This window comes from Syngnathus acus, chromosome 5 (assembly GCF_901709675.1).
Source record: "Syngnathus acus chromosome 5, fSynAcu1.2, whole genome shotgun sequence".
NCBI classification, from domain to species: Eukaryota; Metazoa; Chordata; class Actinopteri; order Syngnathiformes; family Syngnathidae; genus Syngnathus; species Syngnathus acus.
The window spans coordinates 2489553-2513034 of NC_051091.1; the positions used below are offsets into that span (position 1 = coordinate 2489553).

Below are 23482 nucleotides of genomic sequence, written 5' to 3' on the forward strand. Positions count from 1 at the left end.
GCGTCAGATGAGCAAGCCATAATTAAATCGCGAGCCCAGACCTGCTGAGACGCTAATATGTACTGAGGTCACTGAACGCATTTGTCCTCCACACCTAATGGATGACAATGATCACGCAACAGTTTGGGTGTGACAGACCCTCGCTCCGTAGATAAAATTTACATTTTGATTGAACACATTACAAATGTTAAATGATCATATATTTCAAGAGATATGGGTGTATTAAAACAGTTCTTAAAATTGTTTCATGAGTTTAATAAAAATGTGAATAAAATACATTTCACTTTTAATGTATTCAATAGGATGAGTTTTTTCCTTTTGGTTTTTTTTACTGCTGTGTCGCCTTAATTTAATAAAGGCAATCAACATTTTTCACAAAAGTAACTTTGGGAAAATAAGCCAAACTTCAGTTTATTTCAAAGATGATAAACATAAAACAATAAATACGTCACAAAGAGTAGTCAAGAAGCTGTATCACTCTTCCGCGGTATTGTGTGATCCCAACCTGCACAAAAACATTTCAAAATAGTATTATCTTAGCCAATATAAACGATCTTTGTTCGAATGTTGACGTCATCCAAAGTGGTGTTGCCTTCATAGTCTCAGCTCAAAATTGGACGTAACGTAAACCAATCAATCAGCAAGTCAAAGGCGTTGAGCGAAACGCCTGCGAATTCGTCACATAGCCTAGTCGCGGCTTTCAAGTCGCATGACGCCGTTTAACTCTCTGCCAACGAACGGTCCAAAGTCATCGTGTTGTCCGCCTGACCAAGCCCGATAACTCGAACTGACAGCTGAAGTCGCGAACATTCCGACTTCTGGAAAGCGACGCTTGAACGCACCCAGCCAAGCCAGTCTCAAGTAAGGCAAGGAAAGTTTAGACCGAGTCGAGCTGTTCTTTGTGGAGGCAGCACCGCGGAGCGGCCCGCCTAGCCAACCAGTGTGCCCATAGTGCTCACGGCCCGAAGCAAGATGCCCACCACAGAGAAGGACCTGGCGGAGGACGCGCCGTGGAAGAAGATCCAGCAGAACACCTTTACGCGCTGGATCAACGAGCACCTCAAGTGCGTCAATAAGAGGATCGTGGACCTGCAGCTGGACCTGGGCGACGGCCTGCGGCTCGTCGCCTTGCTGGAGGTCCTCAGCCACCAGAAGATGCATCGCCGCTTCCACCCCAGGCCCAACTTCAGGCAGATGAAGTTGGAGAACGTCTCAGTGGCGCTCGAGTTCCTAGACAACCAGAACATCAAGCTCGTCTCCATTGGTGAGTCCTTCGTGGAACTCCAGAAAGTTCTACCGGAGGCGTCCTGTTTTGTTTTCAACGTTGTCAGCTTTTGCTGGAACTTCACGATCATTGTCGCATGGAGTTCAAAGCGAACACATCTTCTATTCGGTTCTAAATCAAACCATGAAATGAGTTATTTGACTTGTGCACAACGGGCGATTTCAATGCGTTCACTTTGCTTTAAAGTGGAGCATTTATGAATGGAGTTTGGCACGTTTAGTGTAAATGAGATCTTAGCTCCAGCAAACGAATGTGTTTGGCCTTTTGAATGAGAATGAAGATTCGACACGTCTTTGAAGACTTAAAAACCAACCCCCCAAAAATTGTTGGAACTTCTAAATTTCCTCCACACACACACAATATAGTAAACGCTTGGAGTAAAATTGTGCCCTGATGGAGCTCAAGAGGATTTTTGGGGCTTTGCGTAGAGAGAACAAAACTGTTATGATTTGTTGTTTTCTTTGATTAGTTCAGAAGAATCTCTTCAGTTTTATATATTTGTTGTCATTTGTATCCTGAAGTGGCTTTAAAAACGATTATTATGCTCAGATCTCAGTAAACCTCTACCATTAATTTATGAGTGACTACACATTTTTTGGTACCCTCATCATGACTGCTGGGTACGTGAAAGGGGCGGGGCTAATCAAGACAATTGGACAATTGGACACGCCCCCCTATACAACAAAGCTTGTTTTGTCATCAAGAGTTATCTAAGTTATACTTTGTTTTATTATCAAAGTGGTAAGACTGGATGAGCATGGCTTTGTTTAACTTTTTTGTTTTTAATTAATTATATTTAGCTGTCTGAAGGCATGCTGACCTGCAGCACCTGCGCTAACATTTTGACTGCAAACTGAGCACATTCATGCTGTGTCCAAAATCCAAATTCACAGGCTGCATCCTCTCCAAAGGCTGGTTTTTTTGTTTTCTGGTTTTTTGTTTTTTTTTTGCTGCGTGATGTCAATTCTAGAATTGTTGACCATCACAACTGTTAAATTAATTTATGGAGACTCGCCATTGCATATGTTTAAATGAAAGGCAAATTTTATCCAAGGATTACTAAAAAAAAGAAAAACATATTTTAGTTGTGTCTGTCCAGAGATGGATTGAAAAAAGGACAACGTTTTAAAAGTTGTTCGGTATTACAAGACAATTTTAAGAAGTACAATACTTGGTTTGAATAATGTCAATGCATTTTCAAGAAGCAAAGGGAAAATTTATTGTGACGCGCCATAATGGACAAAATAATCTAGTACAGTGTTAATTGCAAATGTGTGTGCCTGTGTGTGTGTGTTCCATGTTAACACAAATAAGCTTTGACGTGTCTTACCTTCATGTCAGCTGCTACATTTCGCAGCTCAACACTCAATAGGAAGGGGAAAAAATGTTACACATGGTTTGTTGCTGCTGAATTGACAATAGCGAGACTGTGTCACTGTCTGACATCGTGAAATTACTGTGTGTGAGTGTGTGCGCGTGCGTGCGTGAAAAAGGGTGTTGTCAGGCGCCCCTGGAGGCAGATGTGTTGAATCATGGTGGAATTATTTGGCTTGGGTGTGCACACGTTTTACAATAATAGCAATCATTGACATCACAAAAGTTGTTCAATTAATAGCGCTCTGACACCGAACAAAGGCAGGAAGGCAAATTTACCGGCTTCGGAGGTAGCTCTTGGCCGAGGCCTAATGACACTTCTGAAGATTACCAGAAACGTGGGACAGGCTAATCTAATTGGCTAAAGCCAACATATTTATTTTCTTCTTAAGCATTTGCACATTAGCCTTCTTTAAATCAGCACCGTCAGCACTTTTTTTTTTTTTAGAATTTTATATTAGATCCTTCTATAAAAGTTAGTAGGATTTCTTTGGTGTACTTTTGTAGGGATATTGGATTTAGCATTCACAAATTAGAATATTTACCTTTTTTTTTCTCAAAAATATACTTAAATTCTCGCAGTTAGCTTTCCTTGGTATTACGTCAGCTCCCTCACATTAGAATCCTTATTTTTTCTAATCATTTTTACGAGAGCACTCTTGAGGTTAACGTTATTATGCTAGCGTCTTTGTCAACTGTCTTACTTTAGTCTTGTTATTTAAGCACTTCAAGCAGGATTTCTTCCGCTGTGAACACACCTTGAACTCATGCGCACACACCAAGATAGCATTCAAGGTCAGAGTAGCACATTGCTCCAGTTGTCATGGCAACATGACTAAACAAAGCACCCGATAGGCTGCTGGAACGTAGTGGAAATGTGAAATGGGGCCATTGTCACTATAAAGTTTATCTTTGTTAGCATGTCAGCTAGCGAAACTGAGTCATGACGGACTTTGTTCAGCCGACTAAGACGATTTTAGCGGCAGGAAAATAGAGGCGCCAAAATTTAGTTCACTTCACTTGCTGCTGGGCTGTTTTTTTAGACGAGTCTGCCACATTAAATCGCTACATGTTATTAATGCATTTATGACATTCAGTTATTTCCCTGGACTAGGCCTGCGTCTGTTATTTTTCAAGCAAAATGCTTATTAAGCAATTGGCAAAAAAAATTATAATTAAAAAATCCAATACAGTATGGCCAAAAATGTAATCAGCATCTTTAGAAAACATGTTGCAAGTTTGATTTGGGACACACAAGAAATTGGAGGTGTTAACACTTCAGAAGAATGCTAACACGTGCCGATCATTTGAATACTAAAATAAGTACAATTATTTTTCAAAGTGAAATTCAGTGGGCCTTAGTGTGTCTTTGCTGTTATGAAAATGACTCATTGACATTAATTTTAGGTCAAATGCATTGACTTTCGTGTGGCTTGCTTGTTGAAGGTATAAACTCAACACTTGTTGTTCCAACAACGTCTGACGACAAATACACGCAGTCTGGTCTCGGTTCTTTTTTTGTGTGTATCACCGATGTACTGTTTTGGTGCTTTGGCAATCTTGTCAACGTTGTCACGTCACTGATTGTGTAACATGTCGAGCGCTTTCAGGTGTGACTGACCAAAGTTCATTTGGAATTGCGCACAACTGTCTAGCATTCTTAACAATGTGCTTTTATCTGAGCGCTAGTCATTGTGAGTGATGCTAACGCTAACTCTTGTGGTGTGTCAAATTTGCTGATGTCATCAAGTTTGCTGAGGCATTTATTTGTTCATACATCTGTGCATGTTAGCAGGGGGTTGTGGGAGAATTGGGGGTTGGGTGGTTACAGAGATGATGTCACTTTTGTGGAATGACACACACACACACACACACATTGTAAGAGCTGCATATCCTGTTTAGCTACCTGATCTTTTCCTCACTTTCAGTCAAGTCACTCAACTTTCCATAGTGAACTGTTGTTACTTTAGCATCTCCATTTGTTCCCTTTTATCATCAACCCTTACTTTAACAACCTTATATTAGGATCCTTATATTACAACCCTTAAGCAATCTTCTTTGCTTACTTAAGCATCAATAATAAGTACCTGTACTTTGGCACGCTTATGCTAACAAGTGAGTGCCATTACTCAAGAACTTTGCATTAGCAGTAGCACCCTAACTTAAGCACTGACCTAATAAGTGAGTGCCATTACTCAAGAGTTTTGCATTAGCAGTAGCATCTTTATTTTAGGATGCTTATTTTAGCGTAAATTAGCACGTTGTTCCGATGCAGCCACCAGGGAAATATAACTTGCATGCACGCAGATGCACACGCTGCCCTGTAATTTACGTGTACGCACACACACACACACACACACACACAGTGATGTCATCACGTGCACATATGGTGTGTCTGGAAGTTGTTCACTTCACACAATGACATGATTGCAGAAAGGTTGCTAACACAGTGCCAGCGCCCTTAATATCACCTTCTTGTATGACTTTCACCTTATCTCATCATCTCTACTTTTAACAGCTTTGTGTTAACGTCATTAAGATGATGAGCTTCCTCGTATTGGCAACCTTGTGTGTTTTCTTCAGAAACACACACTCAGCATCCTCAGCGCAGTAATTCACCATTTTTGGGTCATGACCCAAAAGTGGGTCGTAGACCTCGAGTAAAAAATGCCATGTTTGTATTCAAGAGTTTTCCAGAACAATACTGGGGCATAATAAGATCCCACAGAGAACCAGCATTCCAGTTTTAGGTGTGTTGAAAAATCCACAGTGTTTTCCTTTTTTTTTTTAACCCTACCCTGGCACTAGAAATCACAATATTGTCACATTAGCGCAAGGCGTCAATCAACATAGCCGAGTGCCCACTGTAGCCGAGCTTGACACAGTAGCAAGTGTTGACAAAGGCAGCTGGAGGCCATCAAACAACACCGACCGCCGTATTTGACCTGTTTCTATGGCAACTGCAACACATTAGGACAGGGAGAGAATGTGTGTGCGCGGTGCAAAAGAAAGTGTGTGAGGGAGATTAGCTTGCGCGTGTGCGTGTGCATATAAAGGTGAAAAGTGGACACAAAATGGCTGCTCCTTATCAGTGTGACACACCTTGCTTCTCAACTACAGGAAGTTGATCAGCAAAGAAAAAAATAAATCCTTAAATTAGCACACTCAATGCTAGGGTTCGTACTTTAGCATTTTTTTTTTTTTTTGCATCTTGAAGTTAGCATCATACTTTAGCATCCTTAACTCAATTTGACACCTTTACTTTAGTGTACCGAGCCTCCTGAAAAAAGCATAATTATTTTAGCATGCCTAAATGAACACTCAAGTCGATCCATCTATCCATTCATTATCAGTACCAATTGTCCCCACAGGGGGCGTGCTAGATCCCATCTCAGCAGTTGGCGGGGGACACCCTGAATCAGTTGTCAGCCAATCGCAGGGCACACAAGAGACGAACAACCATCCGCGCTCTCACTCGCACCTACAGACAATTTGGAGTGCTCCTCAATCATGCATGTTTTTGGGGTGTGGGAAGGAACCGGAGTGCCCGGAGAAAACCCACACGGGCACGGGGAGAACATGCATACTCCACACAGGGAGGGCCAGACGTGGAATCGAAACGGCACTCTCTGAACTGTGGGGCGGATGTGCTAACCAGTGCGCCACCGTGCCGACCATTGATAAATGGAAATGAGGAAGGTGATGAAGAAGTCTCATCATTGAACTTGATTTCATACTTCTACCGCTGTTGTTTTTTTCTCCATTTGCGCATTCACGCAAGCAAGAGGTTACCATGAGACTGACTTGTTAACACACACACACACACACACACACACACACACACACACACACACACGCAGCAGTCAGTGTACATCATCATGGGAATGTAATCAATCAATGTCATTTGTTGAGTGCAGACTCTAAAGCCATCGTAGACGGTAATCTGAAGCTGATTCTGGGTCTGGTGTGGACCCTCATCTTGCACTACTCCATCTCCACGCCCATGTGGGAGGGCGACGAGGAGGTTAAACAAGCGCACCTTCAGTTTTGTTTGGTGCCGTTAGCATCCCGTCTCCAACTTTTGGGTTTTACCTTGCAGTCTGACTCCAAGACGCCCAAGCAGCGTCTTCTGGGCTGGATCCAGAACAAAGTCCCCGACATGCCCATCACCAACTTCCACCAGGACTGGAGGAGCGGGAAGGTGCTGGGGGCGCTGGTGGACGGTTGTGCACCAGGTACGCTACAACCCCATCGCCGACATCCTTAAAGAGGGAAATCTGACTGTGAATCCACATTCAATGTGTGCGTGTGTTTTTTTTTTTTTTGCAGGGCTGTGTCCGGATTGGGAGACTTGGGATCCAGTGAAGCCGGTTGAGAATGCCACAGAAGCCATGCAGCTGGCTGACGACTGGCTGGGCATCCCGCAGGTTCCGTTCCCACCGTTGGCCATGACTTGCTGTAACACACACGCGCCCGCAGTGTTCACCCACGTGGGTATGTGTGTTTTCAGGTCATCACCCCAGAGGAGATCATTAACCCACAGGTGGACGAGATGTCGGTGATGACGTACTTGTCTCAGTTCCCCAAAGGCAAACTGAAGCCCGGAGCGCCACTCAAACCCAAACTCAACCCAAAGAAGGCCCGAGCTTACGGACCAGGTAGTCCACATACATCAATAAACTCACAACGCCACGTTTTGAGATCTTTTCTTGTTGTCGTGTTGATTCGCACCGCGTGGGTCGCTGCCTGTTTTGGAGGAAATGAAACTTAGACTTCCCCCGAGGTCCGACTGCTAGCTACTGGAAGCACTGGTGTGCCTTTACAATGACGGGAAGTGAGCAAGCGCCGAGTCGAGAACAATGAGCTCCTGACAGCGGTCAGCATCGTGGTTTGCCCTCCACATCCTGAGAAGGAAATCAATCAAAACCAACAACAGCAGCAGCAGCACCAGCCGTGGTGGCGTTGTCAGATATGTCCCTAAAAAATCAGATTTTTAAAGAGTTGTTATCTTGGAGATATGGTTAATGCCCGAGGACCTGGGAACTGTTTGAAATTCTCAAAAAGAGGGAAAAAAAGAAATGTTGAATATTTGTTAACTTGTCTGTCTTGTTCCCCGTGCAGGTATCGAACCGACGGGCAACCGGGTGCTCCGCCCTGCCTTGTTCACAGTGGACACGTTCAGCGCCGGGCAGGGTCCGGTGACAGTCTATGTAGACCAACCGGACGGCACCAGACAAGAGGTCAGTGCCGTCCTCACTTTCCTTCCTCCTGAAACGATTGGGTCCACCAATCAGCTGATGACTTTTTTGTCCATCTCAGCTCAAGGTGGAGCCCAACGACGCCAAGAGGACGTACGCCGTCTCCTTCGTGCCTCAAGTGGTCGGAACCCATAAGGTTGTCTCTTCTGTTTGGGTGAAGAACCACATATTTGCACAACATGCTAAAGGCGTCCTGACTTTGTGCTAGGTGACAGTTTTGTTTGCGGGGCAACCCATCCCCAAGAGCCCCTTTGAGGTGGGCGTGGACAAAGCGCTGGGCGACGCCTCCAAGGTGACACTGAAAGGCCCGGGTATCGAACCCGTGGGCAATGTTGCCAACAAGCCCACGTACTTTGACATCTCCACCGCAGGTAATTCTTGTCAAACACAACGCATAGCAGAATTTGCTGGAAAAAAGCAGCTTGGGAGGCAACTCCGGTCTTGCTTGTATTTTCAGGCGCGGGCACAGGAGACGTGACGGTGAGCATCAAAGACCCGCAGGGCCGAGACAACAGCGTGGAGGTCATGATGGAGGACAAGGGCGACAACGTGTACCGCTGCAGCTACCGACCCGCACAGGTCGGCCCGCACTCGCTGACCGTCACCTTCGGGGGCGCCGCTGTACCAAAGAGCCCCTTCGTCGTCGACGTGGGCCCAGGTGAGGACCGTCCACTGGATGGTGAGGAGGGAGAATTTGATCATTTCAGCCCTGGAGTCAACTCCATCATGATTGTGGACCAGTCGGTCAAGTTCTGAATCATTCCCGACTCCCCAGTCATTTTATTAGGGCTTGAATCGATTAGAGCGCTGTATTCCGAAAGTAGTACAAAATGGCAAACTCAATTTACAGTAGCCAGCGAGTATTCCAATTTGCCTCTGCTAAGCATCCAATCGCCCTCCTTGTTTTCCTTCAGCCTGCCTACCGGGCGCGTGTAGAGCGACTGGCCGCGGCCTGCAGGCGTCGGGTATGCGAGTGAAACAGGTGGGAGACTTCAAGGTGGACACCAGGAACGCCGGCAGCGGAGAACTCAAGATTCTCCTCAAAGATCCCAGTGAGTGGACTGATACTGATTCATACTCATCTTGAAAATGTCACGCATGAGGGAAAAGGTCACACATCTTTTGAGCCTTTGCATCTCATAATCAGTCCGGACTTTGATTTTAGGGGGGGGGGATTCTCAAATTTGACCCCACTGTTGGTCTGCCGGTTCGCCGCTTTTGCCTATGCCAAAATAATGCGTCTTATCTTTCAGACGGTGGCGAGGTGAGCGTGAAGCAGATCTCAAGTCAGGACAAAGTGCACGCCTTTGAGTATTGCCCACTCTCTACGGGCAAATACACCGTCTCCATTTCCTGGGCGGGGCAGCAAATACCCAAGGGGTGAGCGGCGCATTAATTAAGCCAAGCTGGCAAGAAAAACCTGCCGTGGATTTAAAGACGCTGATGGCTTCAGGCCTAAGCCAGGTCTCATTTACGCACCTGTGCGGCATTGTGAAAGAAGCCGTTGTGTTGTTTCCTCAGTCCATTCGAGGTCACCGTGGGTCCGGAAGCGGAGCCGCAACAGATCCGGGCGTGGGGACCCGGTCTGGAGGGGGGTGTCGTGGCTAAACCTGCCATCTTTGTGGTGGAGTCTGTGGGCAGTGATGTGGGAGTCCTGGGTGAGTCCATATAGACACACGGACGATTAAAAGTCAAGACAAGAGAAGGGAAAAATGAGCCGGCCCGCTTGCCGCTCAGGCTTTGCCATCGAGGGTCCGTCCCAGGCTAAGATCGAGTGCGAGGACCAGAACGACGGCTCGTGCAACGTCCGCTACTGGCCCACGGAGCCGGGCGAGTACGCCGTCCATGTCACCTGCGACGACGACGACATCGAGCTCAGCCCCTTCATGGCCTACATCCTGCCCGATCGCCATAACAACCACCCTGACAAGGTCAGCGGGCCTGTAATTGCGCAATATGATTGCCAACCGCCATTTCCAGCAGCCCCAGACCATTGTGTTCGTGTTAACATTGTCTCAAAGTGTCATTTCTTCAGTGTTGTCCCATGACGAGATATAATTACAACATTGCAGAAATGAGAGGGGTGTACTCACTTTTGTGAGATACACTAGGCAGAATGATACTGGACAAGTAATGACTTTTTTTCTTGGCCCGCTAAAGGTTGGGAATAAGCTCCGCCCACTAAGATGCGACTGACATGTTATCGCCCATACCCGACAGGTTCAAGCGTTCGGGCCCGGGCTGGAGAAGAGCGGCTGCCTGATCCACCAGCCTACGGAGTTCACCGTCAATGCCAAGGATGCTGGCAACGGTCCACTCAAGATCATGGCGCAGGTATCGAGATGGACGGATGGACAGTATAGAGACAGAGAATGATGCATGGGTGGATGAAGGTTATTCAGCACAAACTGCTCGTCACCTTCTCGTTTGTTTGACAGGATGCCGAGGGTCTCCCCGTGGAGGTGAAGGTGCGCAGCAAAGTCGAGGGCCAGTACACATGCTCCTACACGCCTGCCTCGGCCCTCAAGCACACGCTGGCTGTGTCCTGGGGAGGAGTCAGCATCCCCGGGAGCCCCTTCAGGGTAAGCAGCGGCCCCTCGATAAACGCCACAATAGCTAAGAAAGCCGTCATTATCGTCACGCGCGTCGTGGAGGGCCGACGGCTTTTAGCCTTTGAGCCTTGAGGTGTTGAACACACTTCTGCTGCTACAATGACCTGTAAACGGATCTTAAAAATAGACTGAAAAGGAAGGAAGTTGAAGGGGGTTGGAGTCCCGAAGATAATCAGGAGATGACGTCAAGGTGTGCGTCTTTACACATTTCAAACCATTCCACAATTTTGTTAGGTTAGGCCATCTCAGGGAATAAATGTACAATCATTTGCTATGGAAAAAGAAATTGTCAAAATAAAATGGCTTGAACGGGAATTGTGATATGTCCTTTTATTCAAAAATAATGACAACCACAAAATGGCAATTTTGGAAATGGAGCCATAGTAATCGTGCATTAGCGCCTGGACGTAAGTGAAAACATTCAACATTTCAATTCTTTGCAATCAGTCACAATGTTGATCCCTTCGGGGACAATCTGAAATCAAAGTTTGCCGTTCTGATAATGTTTCTAATGTCCTCAAATTGATCCTTGATTGGGGTAAATTGGTAAATTTTGGGTCTATTCTGTGAAACGTCACTAAAAAAAAAAGTGTTGCTTGTCTTTTTAGGTGAACGTGGGCAAAGGCAGCCACCCAAGTGAGGTCAAAGTCTTCGGCCCGGGAGTGGAGATGACTGGACCCAAAGCCAGCGAGCCCACGCACTTCACCATTGACTGCTCCAGAGCGGGAGATGGTAACGGACACAAAAACAAAATTTGTGAATCTGCTCTTTCCTCGTTTGCGAGTAAATGCTGCTTAGCCAGAAAAGCCAGGGTGAATGAAAAAAGGCGGGAAATCTTTTCCTGGCAGTTTCTCTCTCCCAGTCTGACCCGTTTCTGTTATCAGCAGTCTTTCATTCCTGTCATAGTCGCAATTCCATTGCTGCCATTGACTCTCGGCTTGTAATGCCAATCGTTCTCGGCGCATGTGAACCTTCTCAACTTGAAGGCAGACAGATTTAGGACCTCCTAAATGTTTGTGGGCTTCCACAGGTGACGTCAGCGTGGGCATCAAGTGTGACAGCAACATGGTGGGTGACCGGGAAGCCGACGTGGACTTTGACATCATCCCCAACGCCAACGACACGTTCACTGTCAAGTACATCCCGCCCGCCGCGGGACAGCTCACCGTCAAAGTGCTCTTCACTGACAAGGTGGTTGCGCAAGTCTGCACATCTCTTGAAAGTGTTCACAATCATCCGATCACATTCAAACAGAAGCCTGAATGTTTTCTTGTAATTCCCTCGAGCTTGATTCGTTCCAGCTGAGGAGAAAACAGCCCCAAAAAACGATCGCCCCTCACACACACTTTTTTTTTTCTTCATTATGAAGACCACACAACCTAGCATTTGAACAGGGGTGTGTAAACTTTTGATATCTACCATATGCCCTCCGTGACCTCGTTTTAAACTGGTTCCGTGACATGTTCCATCTGTGTTTCCACCCAGGAAGTTCCCCAGAGTCCTTTCCTGGTGAACGTCGACCCCTCCCACGATGCAGCCAAGGTCAAAGCCACGGGCCCCGGACTGGCTCGCACAGGTAAATAAGACTCGCGTGATGAAGTCACTTCCTGTCGGGACATTGACGCGCGAGTGTCGTGTCTAGGTGTGGAAAGCGGAATACCGACCCACTTCACGGTCCTGACAAAAGGAGCGGGAAAGGCACCGCTGGATGTCACCTTCTCATGTCCTGTCAATGATTTTGACATCATCGACAACTACGACTACTCGCACACTGTCAAGTACACGCCGGTCGCCCCGGTAAGACGCACCCGCGCGCACACATCATTAGTTGGCGGCATGATGGTGTCGTTTGTTCCTTGAAAGCCCCACCGTACGCCCAAGTGAGCCCAAATAAATCTGATGCATGAATTTCATCTGCTAATTGTTTTACTTAATGGCATTTATATGGATTGCCATTTTTAACTGAGATAAAAAAATATTCTGCCGTTTGAATTGTATTTCCCATCTATTGTGAGGGGATAGCCACCTACACATTGTAATGCAGTTTTAAAAAATGTTGTTTGCCTTTGAGGCTCTTCCAAACGATACATGTACATGCGCTCAGGGCCCGATGAGCATCGCAGCGACGTTTGGCGGGGACCCCATTACAAACAGTCCCTTCGCCGTGGGCGTGGCGCAACGCCTGAACCTCAACAACGTGGGCGTTGACAATCTGGACGGACGTAAGATATCCTAATAAAGGACAATGAGTCTTTTCAGCAGCGTGAAAAAATAAATGGGTGTGTTTTAGGTGTGGAGGTGGGCCAAGCGCAGCACTTCCTGGTTAACACAAAGGGAGCCGGAGGTCAAGGACGCCTGGAGGTTGAGGTGGTGAGTGTCATCTATATCTCATATTCCATCCTAATCTTACTTATTGATCTTAATGTCTTTTTTTTTTTCTGTCCTAATCCATCGGTGATTATTAATATTTAACTGTCCACTCTCATCTGTTTGATGTGTTCTCTGCTTCTATTTGTTGTTGTGGACTCACTCAGCCATGCGACTTTGTTTCTTAGCTGAGCCCCAGCCAGCGGCACGTGCCGTGCAAAGTGGAGCCACTGCCCGGGAAAGCCAACGTGCATCAGGTGCTGTACACCCCCACAGAAGAGGGGGTGTACGCCGTCAACGTGTCCTATGACGGACACCCCATCGCGGGGAGCCCCTTCCCCGTGGAGGGCCTGCTGCCTCCGGATCCCAGCAAGGTACCAAATTGCCAAGCAACAGCTATCCGTCTTCTACTGCCATTAACATTCTGGACAAAATGTTGGGTTTCCGTGGTGACATCCTCCATTTCCATCTAGGTGAAGGCCCACGGTCCAGGTTTGAAGGGAGGCTTTGTTGGGAACCACGCTGAGTTCACCATAGACACCAAAGGGGCCGGCACAGGTGGTTTGGGTCTGACAGTGGAGGGACCCACCGAGGCCAAAATCGAGTGCTCGGACAACGGGGACGGGACCTGTTCCGTCTCCTACCTGCCCACGGAACCCGGAGAATATCTGGTCAACATCCAGTTCGAGGAGGTCCACATCCCGGGCTCACCCTTCCGAGCGGACATCCACTGGCCTTTTGATCCGAGCAAGGTGGTGGCCACTGGGTCGGGCCTGAGCAAGGCCAAGGTGAGAGAGAGCCTCGACTGGATGGATCTGAATTATTGGACGTGTCCTTTCTTTTGTCAAGATAAACTTTTGTGCACGCAGGTGGGAGAGGCCAGTGTGGTCTACGTTGACTGCGCCCAAGCTGGACGTGGTCAACTCAGCCTGGAGGCTGTTCCAGACCCGTCTTCTGCATCCACACCTGCAGGTTTGACACAAAGACAATTCAATAACTAGCTCTGGGTATTTCTCCTCTCCCTGTGACTTGGGTTTCCCTTCTGTTAATTCTTTTAGTGCAGCCCGTTTAGGCAACAGACTTTGTCTTCGAATACATTACCTTGTTTGCTTTGTTTGAATTTCTGCCGCGCCCATTGAGCTTGAATCCTTTGTATGTTCTGCTGATTTCAAAACACGGACGTATATTAAAAGTTTGTTTAAATCCTGCTCACTGGTCATCAAAAATGAATACGTGTTCCAGGTGTGAAAGCAAAGACGGAAGTGGTGGACAACAAAGACGGGACATACGCGGTCACCTACGTTCCTCTGACGTCGGGAACGTACACTTTGCTGCTTAAGTACGGCGGCAAAGCCGTTCCCGGTTTCCCTGCCAAGGTGATGGTGGTCCCAGCCATCGACGTCTCCCAAGTCAAAGTGTCTGGGCGTGGAGTGGACGGAAAAGGTACGCAATTGCCTGCTTGCTGACACCCGTGTCCCACCTGGATGGTCAGCGTAAAGCCCGCCCTTCCTCCCTCATTTGTCCCGCAGGCGTCTTCAGAGAAGCCACCGCCACGCTTATGGTGGACGCTCGTCCTCTGAGCCGGAAGGGCGGGAACCGTGTGAAAGCCGAGGTCAGGAACCCGTCTGGGGCTCTGACAGACTGCGTGGTCAAAGACAATAAGGACGGGACGTACAGCATTGAGTACACACCGTATGAAAACGGTAATGCAATTCCTACTATGGGCCAAGCATCTAAAAATGGTCATGCGCTAAACTTTGGTCCACAATTAGATGTCCTCTGTAGCCCATTTAGTCAGCAGAGTTGTCGGGCCTGAAAGCGTTGTCCCTAAATCCTTTGCACATGGTGTGTCTTTCAGGCGAGCACAGTGTCCAGGTTCTCTACGAAGACACGCCCGTTCTACGGAGCCCGGCCAGGGTTTGCGTGTCTGACGGCTGCGACCCCAGCAGAGTGATGGCCACGGGGCCAGGCCTCAACAAGGGCCTGACCGATAAAACCAACTCCTTCAAAATCATTACCAGGTGGGAGGCGCTTACACGCCCATGGTGCACCGCCCCGCCCGCCCGCCCGTCTTGGTCTAACAAAAGTGCTACTGTAGGGGGGCAGGCACTGGTGGTCTGGGCATCACCGTTGAGGGTCCGTCTGAGTCCAAGATGGCGTGCAAAGACAACAAAGATGGTAGCTGCAGTGTGGATTACGTCCCCTTCACGCCAGGCCTCTATGACGTCAACATCCTCTATGGAGGAGAGCACATTCCCGGTGAGTTAGTTAGAATTACTACCAAGGAAACTTCTCATGTTTTGGTCAACTTGACAAAAGAGGAACATCTGAAGTAAATCAACTCTCTTTATTGGCTTTTAGGAAGCCCTTTCAAAGTTCCAGTCGAGGACCTTGTAGAACCCAGTAAAGTGAAGGTTTACGGGCCGGGAGTGGCCCCGGGGGTTCGGGCCAACATCCCGCAGATGTTCACGGTGGACTGCAGTGAGGCAGGCCTAGCACCGCTCGTGGTCGCTGTGCGCACTCCCAAAGGGTTGTCAGAACCTGTGGAGGTGTTGTCCAATGGGGACGGCACCCACACGGTGTCCTACACGCCCTCTGTGGAGGGCGCCTACTCTGTGGCTGTACAGTACGCCGAAGAGGACATTCCCAGAAGGTACTGCATGTGGAACTGCTTAGAATTTTTAACCCGCTTGCTTCACGTCACTTCCTGTGCATTCATCTTGCAACTTTTTGGGGGGTTGTGTTTTCTTCCCCTTTTAGTCCGTTCCCTGTTCGAGTGCTTCCCACCCACGACGCCCGTAAAGTACGAGCCAGCGGCCCCGGGCTGACCAGCAAAGTCCTCGCCAGCTTCCCCGTGGAGTTCAACATCAACGCCAAGAAAGCCGGACAGGGACAACTGAGTGTGCTCATCACTGTCAGTACTTCCACACACGTTCAGTTGTATCGATTTGAAAATCCACCGCAATCAACTGCTGTCCGTCTTCAGGACCAGGACGGCAAACCCAAGCTGCCCACTATCCACGACAACGGAGACGACACGTACAATGTATCGTACGTGCCCGACCGAGCGGGTCGCTACACCATCGTCATCAAGTACGGCGGTGACGACATCCTGGACTCGCCTTACAAAGTCCAAGCCACGGTGACGGGAGACGCCAGCAAGTGCACCACGACTGGTGCGTCACTAGCAAATACGGCGCGGCGCATTTTAGATTGACCTTTCTTTGCATCTTCTTGAGAAGTTTACTATGTTTTCTCTCAGTCATTAGTTCTCAATATTAGCTTCAACGTTGCTGCTAACTACTTTTCAATGCCAGCCTGTTAAACTTAGAATGCTCGCTACATGTCATTAGAAGAAGCCAATATTCTAGCTAATGTTGAAGCTAATGGTAAAGTTCAAGTTGATGGAAGATGGTCACAACATTATAGCTTATGTTGACTCTAACGCTTAAGTTCAAGTTGAAGATGGTTGAAACTAACATTGGAAGCCAATATGCTATGTACATCAGGGCCTAAAGTGGACCCGAGAGGGGAACTGGATCAGGAGCTGTTCCTCCTGGTCAACACCAAGGGTGCGGGCAAAGGCAAAGTGAACTGCGTGGTGGTGCAGCCCAACGGCAGTGAGGTGGACGCCGCAGTGAAGGACAACCAGGATGGAACTTTCCACGCTTTCTGCACGCTGCAGGAGCCGGGCGACTACATTATGTTCGTGCGTTTCGGTGGGGAGCACATCCCCGGTAGTCCCTTCAAAGTCAAGGTATGGAAAGCAGCCGGAAACCCATATTGCGCTCCGAGCCTAGCATTTTTGTCCCCTGCACATATTTCTTTGGATAATAAGAAAGAATTAGCAGCGCAGCCCTTTGATGCAGCAAAACAAAGTTGGCTGTCATCTTTTCAAATCTTCCTGTGGTGTCCTCAGGCAACCAATGAGGTCCCTGCCATGCAAGAACTGACGTCAATCCAGCAGGAAGGTGCTCCATCAGGACTTGGCTTTCAGCCCTGGGTACGCGTGCGCGCACACACCCACACACACCCTCCAACTTGCTCTTTCCAATGAGATTGTCGTATTTGTTAAGTGACATTCACCGGTTCCTCCCCCTCAGGTGACGTCAGATGAGCTCGGCAACGGCATTGGCGGCGGCAGCGCATTCAGACCCTTCCACATGGTCATTCCTTTCGCCTTCAAGAGGGGGCAAGTCACCGGTGAGAGACACATGCATGCATGAATTGAAAATGTTGAAAATTATTTAAAAAAAAAAAAGAATGTCCCCCCCAAAAACATATTTTGCCTCTTGCCATGTGTCTTTCAGGCCAGGTTCTGATGCCGTCGGGAAAGTCTGCTCAGCCGCTGATCACGGACAACCTGGATGGGACGGTCACTGTGCAGTACTCTCCCACCGAGGCCGGCCTGCACGAGATGCACATCAAGTATAACGGAGTGCACATTCCAGGTATGGAAATGCACTACTTGAACTTTGAACTCTTTTGGGAAAGCTGTCCCTAATCATTAGTCTTTCTCTCTCTCACACAAGTTTCAAGAGAGAACACACAACTCACTCGCCATCCACTTTGTAGTTTTATCTTCATGCCGTACAATTCTTTATAAACAATTCAAAGTGTTTACTGAAACGCTCAGTTTACTGTCAAACGAAGGAGAAAATTGAGAGAATTACACCTTGCGTAAAGAAAACGTATGTGTGTGTGTGTTGCTGTTGCAGAGTCCCCTCTTCAGTTCTACGTGAACCGCTCCAGTAGTCCCAGTGTGACGGCCTACGGTGCAGGCCTCAGCTACGGCGTGGCCAATAAGACTTCGGTGTTCACCGTCAACACAGAGGATGCTGCTGAAGGTATGAGACCACAAATCATGACTGGCAAGTAGGATTATCAAAGTACAAACGATCTGGTGTCCCTCAAGGCTCAATACTAAAACCACTGCTTGTTTCTTTCAGAGGTGTTTTTCTTTGCTGCTAATGTTCATGAATTTGTGGGAAGTTGTTGGGACACTGTTGCCGCTATGCATGTGTCCAGGTGGCCTGGACCTGGCCATCGAGGGTCCGTCCAAGGCGGAAATCACCTGCCTGGACAACAAGGACGGCACGTGCACCGTCAGCTACCTTCCCACGCTGCCGGGAGACTACTGCATCCTGGTCAAGTACAACAACAAGCACATTGCTGGCAGCCCGTTCACCGCCAGGATCACGGGTTTGTACCCGCCGACAAGGCTATACTCCGATTATTTGTGGAGAGTAGAAAAAAAAAAACGCTGGGAGGACCGAGTTTCCAAACAAAATACTGCTTTGCATACGCCACAGAGGACAAACAACGGCGCTCGCAGGTGAAATTGGGCTCATCGGCCGACTTCTTCCTGAACATCAACGAGACGGACTTGAGTCTCCTCAGCGCCAGCATCACGGCGCCGTCGGGCCGCGAGGAGCCCTGCCTGCTCAAGAGGATGGCCAACAACCACGTGGGCATCTCCTTCATCCCCCGCGAGGTGGGCGAGCACTCCGTCAGCATCACCAAGAACGGATGCCACGTGGCCAACAGCCCCATCTCCATCATGATCGTGCAATCTGAGATCGGAGACGCCGGGCGCGTTAGGGCCTACGGTGATGGCCTGGCGCAAGGGACCACGTTCACAGACACCAGCTTCATGGTGGACACGCGCGACGCCGGTAAGCTGGCCGCCGCCAAGGTGGGGACACACCGACATCATGCTGACATCTTCATGTTACGTTAAGGTTACGGTGGGCTGGCGCTAGCCATCGAGGGTCCGAGCAAGGTGGACATCCAGACGGAGGACATGGAAGACGGGACGTGCCGCGTCTCCTATTGTCCCACCGAGCCCGGAAACTACATCGTCTCCATTCGCTTCTCTGACAAGCCCATCCCAGGTACCAAGAAAACACCCAGATGAGCTCCACGGGATTATGTGAGGCCACTTTTGGTCCTTTTTTGGTCTTTTCGGTTTTAATAGATTCGTTTTTTTTTTAAGTGAATGATGTCAAAGTGTAATGGAAGTGGAGTCCCGCAGGATCCATTGCATGTTTGTTTGAATGGCGATGTGCCAGTCACGGGATTGAACACGTTTGGCGTCTTGTGTCGGACAGGGAGTCCGTTCACAGTGCCGGTGACGGGCGAAGGTCGCATCCGGGAGAGCATCACCCGCAAACAGAGGGCGGCACCTGTTGCGGGCGTGGGCAGCGTCTGTGACCTCAGCCTCAAGATACCAGGTACCTGTCGCTACCTTCAGAAACTTAAGGCAAAATGACAGATCTTTATAGAAATAAAAAGCGAATACTCAATGTTCATACAAATTTTTTTCTGTGAACCACACCGACAACCATGAAAGTTGACATAATGTTACTACGAAGCAAAGTTGTTGCTGTTAACTTCACTGCTTGAGATGTTTTCTTCAATTCATGTCTTGCTTTCCTTCCTTCCTTCCTTCCTTTCTTTCTTTTTCTTTTTTTCTTTCCACCCTTCCCTCCCCGCTTCCCAGATTTTTCTCCACAATTTGCTTCCTGGTCTTTCTATCATCATCTTCATGTTCATCTTCCTCCAGTGCGCTGCTTCTTCTTGACCTTGTGTCGCTCCTTCCTTCCTCGCATCTCTTTTTCTTCTCACTTCTGTGGAGTCCGCCGGTGTTCCAGTGGGGAAAGGTTTGCTGCCAATGTTTTTTTCAACAGTCTGCTCTATTTCACTTTCTCCTCCCTCATAAATGCTCAAAACTGTAAAGCTAGAACACTTAAAACAAGATTGGATTTTTAGAAAAGCGAAACCATGATAAGCAGACAAAAACAACAAACAATGAGATTGTTTTTTATAATAAATACAAAATGTGAACAACATTGCTAAAATTGATGTATGCTCAAATTTGGGACATTTCCTTGCCCTCCACACAAAAAAAAGTTTTGACAACGTTTGTGTTTTAAATGACATTCAATTTACTCATACTTGTATTTTGTCGGCAGCCCTGGACATACGCGATGTCCGATCCGAGGTCACGTGCCCGTCGGGCGCCGTTCAGCCTGCTCAGCTGGTTGCCGCGGGCAACGACACATACTGCGTGCAGTTCGTGCCCACCGAGATGGGCGTGCACAGAGTGAGCGTCCGGTACCGGGGCGCCCACGTGCCCGGCAGCCCCTTCCAGTTTACTGTGGGGCCGCTGGGCGAGGGCGGTGCCGCCAAGGTCAAAGCGGGAGGCCCTGGACTGGAGGGAGCACTGGTGGGAGAGCCAGGTACGCAGACATCCCTGAAAGGAGGGTTAACGTTTTGGTGTGAAGCGACCTCTTTGACAGAATTTCCAGAGGTCCACTTCTAGATTGCCAGTGCAAAGTTGGCCCTCTTGGTTTCTTTGTCTTCAAAGAGGCCCCACTCACTCCATTATTGTGTCTGCAGCCGAGTTCAGTATCTGGACCAGAGAGGCCGGCGCCGGGGGCCTGTCTGTGGCCGTGGAGGGTCCCAGCAGGGCCGAGATCTCCTTTGACGACCGCAAAGACGGATCCTGCGGCGTCTCCTACGTGGCACAGGAGCCCGGTAGATAAACAACACACACACGCACACACAACAAAAAAAAGAAAAAACATTGATAGCCTTTGTGTGTGTGACGCCAATGTGGTTCTCCAGGGGACTACGAAATTGCCGTCAAGTTCAATGATCAGCACATCCCTGACAGTCCCTACCTGGTCCGTGTGGCGGCCTCCACCTACGACACCCAACGCATGATCGTCACCGGACTTCAGGTGGGCCGCCCACTCCTGGCCTGCGCTGCCTTGCCAATATATACAAATTCAAACGTCGGTCAACATGAATAAAAAAAAATTGACAGTCCACCAAAATAATGTAACAATAAAGTAGAATTAAAAGAACAAAAACTTGAATGTAATCCCAAACGCGCATTTGCAGAAGTCTGGTCTGAAGTTGAATCAGCCGTCGGCCTTCACCGTGTCAATGGAAGGAGCCAAAGGAAAACCGGAGGCCAAGGTCACCAGCCCCTCAGGAGCTCAAGAGGAGTGTGCCGTCAAACATCTGGAAGAAGGTGCGTCGACCTCCGTATGTGCGTGCGTGGTCGATGCACCTTGCGTGCGTGCGTGCACAGCAATGACCCGCCTTGCCCTCCATCCCAGACAAGTACTCGATCCACTTCATCCCCCGGGAGCGAGGTCTCCACACAGTGGACGTCAAGTACGGGCCCCAGGGCCGCGTGACTTCCTTCAGCGTCATGGTGGGCTCGTCCGAACCGGCCGGAGGAGCTGCGCTGGTCTCGGCGTACGGTGCCGGACTGGAGAAAGGCACCACAGGTTTTGAAATCTTCCTTTTGCCATTTTCCAGGATTCCAAAAGAAAATAGTCATACTTTGTCAAGAAATAAAATGAATGACATTCCAGACATATAGATAGGTGATTATTTTTTATTAGTAATCAAGAGATAATTAGGAGATAACTCGTTTATATATTATTTTTCCAGATAAGGTGACCATTATTTTCTATATTCAAGCCAGTGACAAGTACACGTAACAATACGACTACTACTTGGACAAAATGTTTGACTCAAACCAGCAGAGGTGTTCTCGTGCATACCACTAGAGGGACCTCAGCTGGCAAAACGTGTTGACTGTTTTGGCGACGTTTTGAGTGTGCGTGCGTCCCGCCGGCAGGTGTCCAATCGGAGTTTATCATCGACAACACGATGGCAGGGCAGGGCGCAGTGGCCGTCACGGTGGAGGGCCCGTCCAAGGTTCAGATGGAGTGCCTGGAGGTGGCTGAGGGCTACAAGGTGCTCTACACGCCACTGGCTCCCGGCAGCTACGTCATCGCCGTCAAGTACGGCGGACCGCACCACATCGCCAGCAGCCCCTTCGTCGCCAAAGTCACGGGTCGGCACGCGCTTTCGCTCCTCTTCTAGTTTATGCCTTTAGCTCTTGTCGCGCGCCGCCATCTTCCATCTTTGGTCTTAGTCAGCATCCTCTTTCAGGTCCTCCATTGGTGAGCGTGACCAACACCAGCGTGTCGTCGACACTGACCCTTGAACCCTCTGTGGAAGCGTCAGTGCTTAGCAGTAGCGGCGGCGGCGGTGGGTCTTTGCAGAGCGCCACAGGCGGGTCGGACGCCTCGGACGCCAGCAAAGTACTGAGTCGAGGCCCGGGCCTGAGCAAGGCCTACGTGGGCCAGAAGAGCAGCTTCTCGGTGGACTGCAGCAAGGCCGGTGAGTCTCGCTACACACTCAATCTGAAAACGGGCCTGCTCTTCTTTTGATACATGCTGGCTGTGGATATCACAAGTGACCCTTTTCAGCCTGATATAATATATAATATGCCCCCACCAGGTAAGAACATGTTGGTGGTGGGCGTGCACGGCCCCCAAGTTCCCTGCGAGGAGGTCCTGATCAAGCACTTGGGCGACCTGCACTACAATGTCAGCTACGTGCTGCGCGAGCGCGGTGACTACGTGCTGGTGGTCAAGTGGGGCGAGGACCACATCCCCGGCTCGCCCTTCCACGTCGTCGTGCCCTGATGTCGCCGATTGCTGTCCAAAGTGTGGTGCGGGGGCCCTTTTCCGGCTCTTTATTTTTTTTCCCCTTTCTGCCGGCCCAAGCTATATTTAAAATGTAGGATTACAATGATAGTCGTCACAACACTATGCTAATTATGCTACTGTATTTTAGCATTGATTTGTTGTTGTTGCTGTTAATATATTTAACATTTTGATCTACAGCTCTGAAGAAGTGTAATAAGGTCAAAAAGCATTTTTTGGGGGCATTTTGACCATGACAATATTTGTACAGTAGTACCTTTTGAACCAACAAGGAGAATTTTAGCAGGCAGCTAATAATTCTTTGCAAATGACTGCTCAAACCATTTTTTAAGTTTATTCTAAAACTCAACATACAAGAAAACCAGTATCAATGTTGCAGGAGTTATAACGCTAACTCATGTGTTTGAATACAAATGGTGCAGGAATATGTAGACAAACAATATACTCATTTTCTTAATCTGCAAAAATTCTCATTTTGAAACTGTGCTAAAAATGTCATAAACAACTGGAATGCCTTTTTTCACAGTGTTGTGCAAAGAGCTCAAAATATTGCCAAAACGGGAAACACCTTGTGACTCTTGTGTCACACTCCAGTCCAGCAGGGAGAAGAGTAAAACGGCACGTGAGCTTTTGTTGGGCTCGCTTAGGGAACTACTAAGGTTTTACTTCTCCCACAATCCTTTGCTCCAGCTGTGAACGCTGTTTACTTTAATGTCATGGAGTGGGTTCAGCTCGTCTTGTCCCATTTGAATGTTGCCTTCTCGTGTGTGTCACTATGTACATTTGATCATTAAAATGAACTGATATTACCGAGTGGTTTTATTTTCATTCATATTTTAACCAAGAAAATGTATCGACATTTCTTTTATTTATTACAAAATGCCTTGTTTTTACAAATGTTTGTTTTTAAGATTTATCTGGAAAACATACCCAACATTTTTTTTCAAGTGAGTGCAATACACTACAATTGCTACAGATGCTTTTCTGAAAAAAAAAAAAAAAACTTCCTGGAGGAACAGACTTGGCGGGTAGTGTGGGCTCGTCACTTAT

At 48.3% G+C, this 23482-nt stretch overlaps 1 protein-coding gene across 2 annotated transcripts; it reads left to right on the forward strand.

The window, feature by feature from the left end:
- The first annotated feature begins 667 nt into the window (after window positions 1-667).
- On the forward strand, window positions 668-23242 carry LOC119122683 (filamin-B). Of its 2 annotated transcripts, none has more exons than XM_037251150.1 (48): window positions 668-1264; window positions 6577-6683; window positions 6759-6894; window positions 6989-7086; window positions 7170-7317; window positions 7781-7899; window positions 7979-8053; window positions 8126-8288; window positions 8375-8575; window positions 8832-8969; window positions 9171-9297; window positions 9439-9575; window positions 9655-9848; window positions 10138-10251; window positions 10356-10499; window positions 11138-11261; window positions 11560-11720; window positions 12015-12105; window positions 12172-12326; window positions 12634-12751; window positions 12820-12899; window positions 13085-13270; window positions 13370-13684; window positions 13766-13868; window positions 14139-14339; window positions 14426-14599; window positions 14755-14917; window positions 14995-15155; window positions 15258-15549; window positions 15657-15810; window positions 15883-16072; window positions 16406-16653; window positions 16816-16899; window positions 17000-17099; window positions 17207-17347; window positions 17615-17743; window positions 17925-18098; window positions 18209-18571; window positions 18638-18790; window positions 19007-19129; window positions 19871-20137; window positions 20298-20435; window positions 20526-20641; window positions 20805-20937; window positions 21026-21199; window positions 21556-21774; window positions 21873-22103; window positions 22224-23242. In XM_037251150.1, the coding sequence occupies exons 1-48, from the start codon at window positions 973-975 to the stop codon at window positions 22409-22411; spliced, it is 7842 nt and encodes a 2613-aa protein (XP_037107045.1). In that variant the 5' UTR covers window positions 668-972; the 3' UTR covers window positions 22412-23242. The 2 variants fall into 2 exon arrangements, with proteins under 2 accessions (XP_037107045.1, XP_037107046.1); XM_037251151.1 differs by having other exon boundaries at window positions 12172-12321; window positions 12632-12751.
- Window positions 23243-23482: the final 240 nt, after the last annotated feature.

What these genes read in the sequence shown, in the direction of transcription:
- LOC119122683 (XM_037251150.1), top strand. Translation starts at nt 973, where the DNA reads ATGCCCACCACAGAGAAGGACCTGGCGGAGGACGCGCCGTGGAAGAAG. An exon ending in CGGGCCTGAGCAAGGCCAAG is followed by an intron (nt 13,685 to 13,765) that starts GTGAGAGAGAGC and finishes TTGTGCACGCAG; the next exon opens with GTGGGAGAGGCCAGTGTGGT. An exon ending in TGGAGGAGAGCACATTCCCG is followed by an intron (nt 15,156 to 15,257) that starts GTGAGTTAGTTA and finishes ATTGGCTTTTAG; the next exon opens with GAAGCCCTTTCAAAGTTCCA.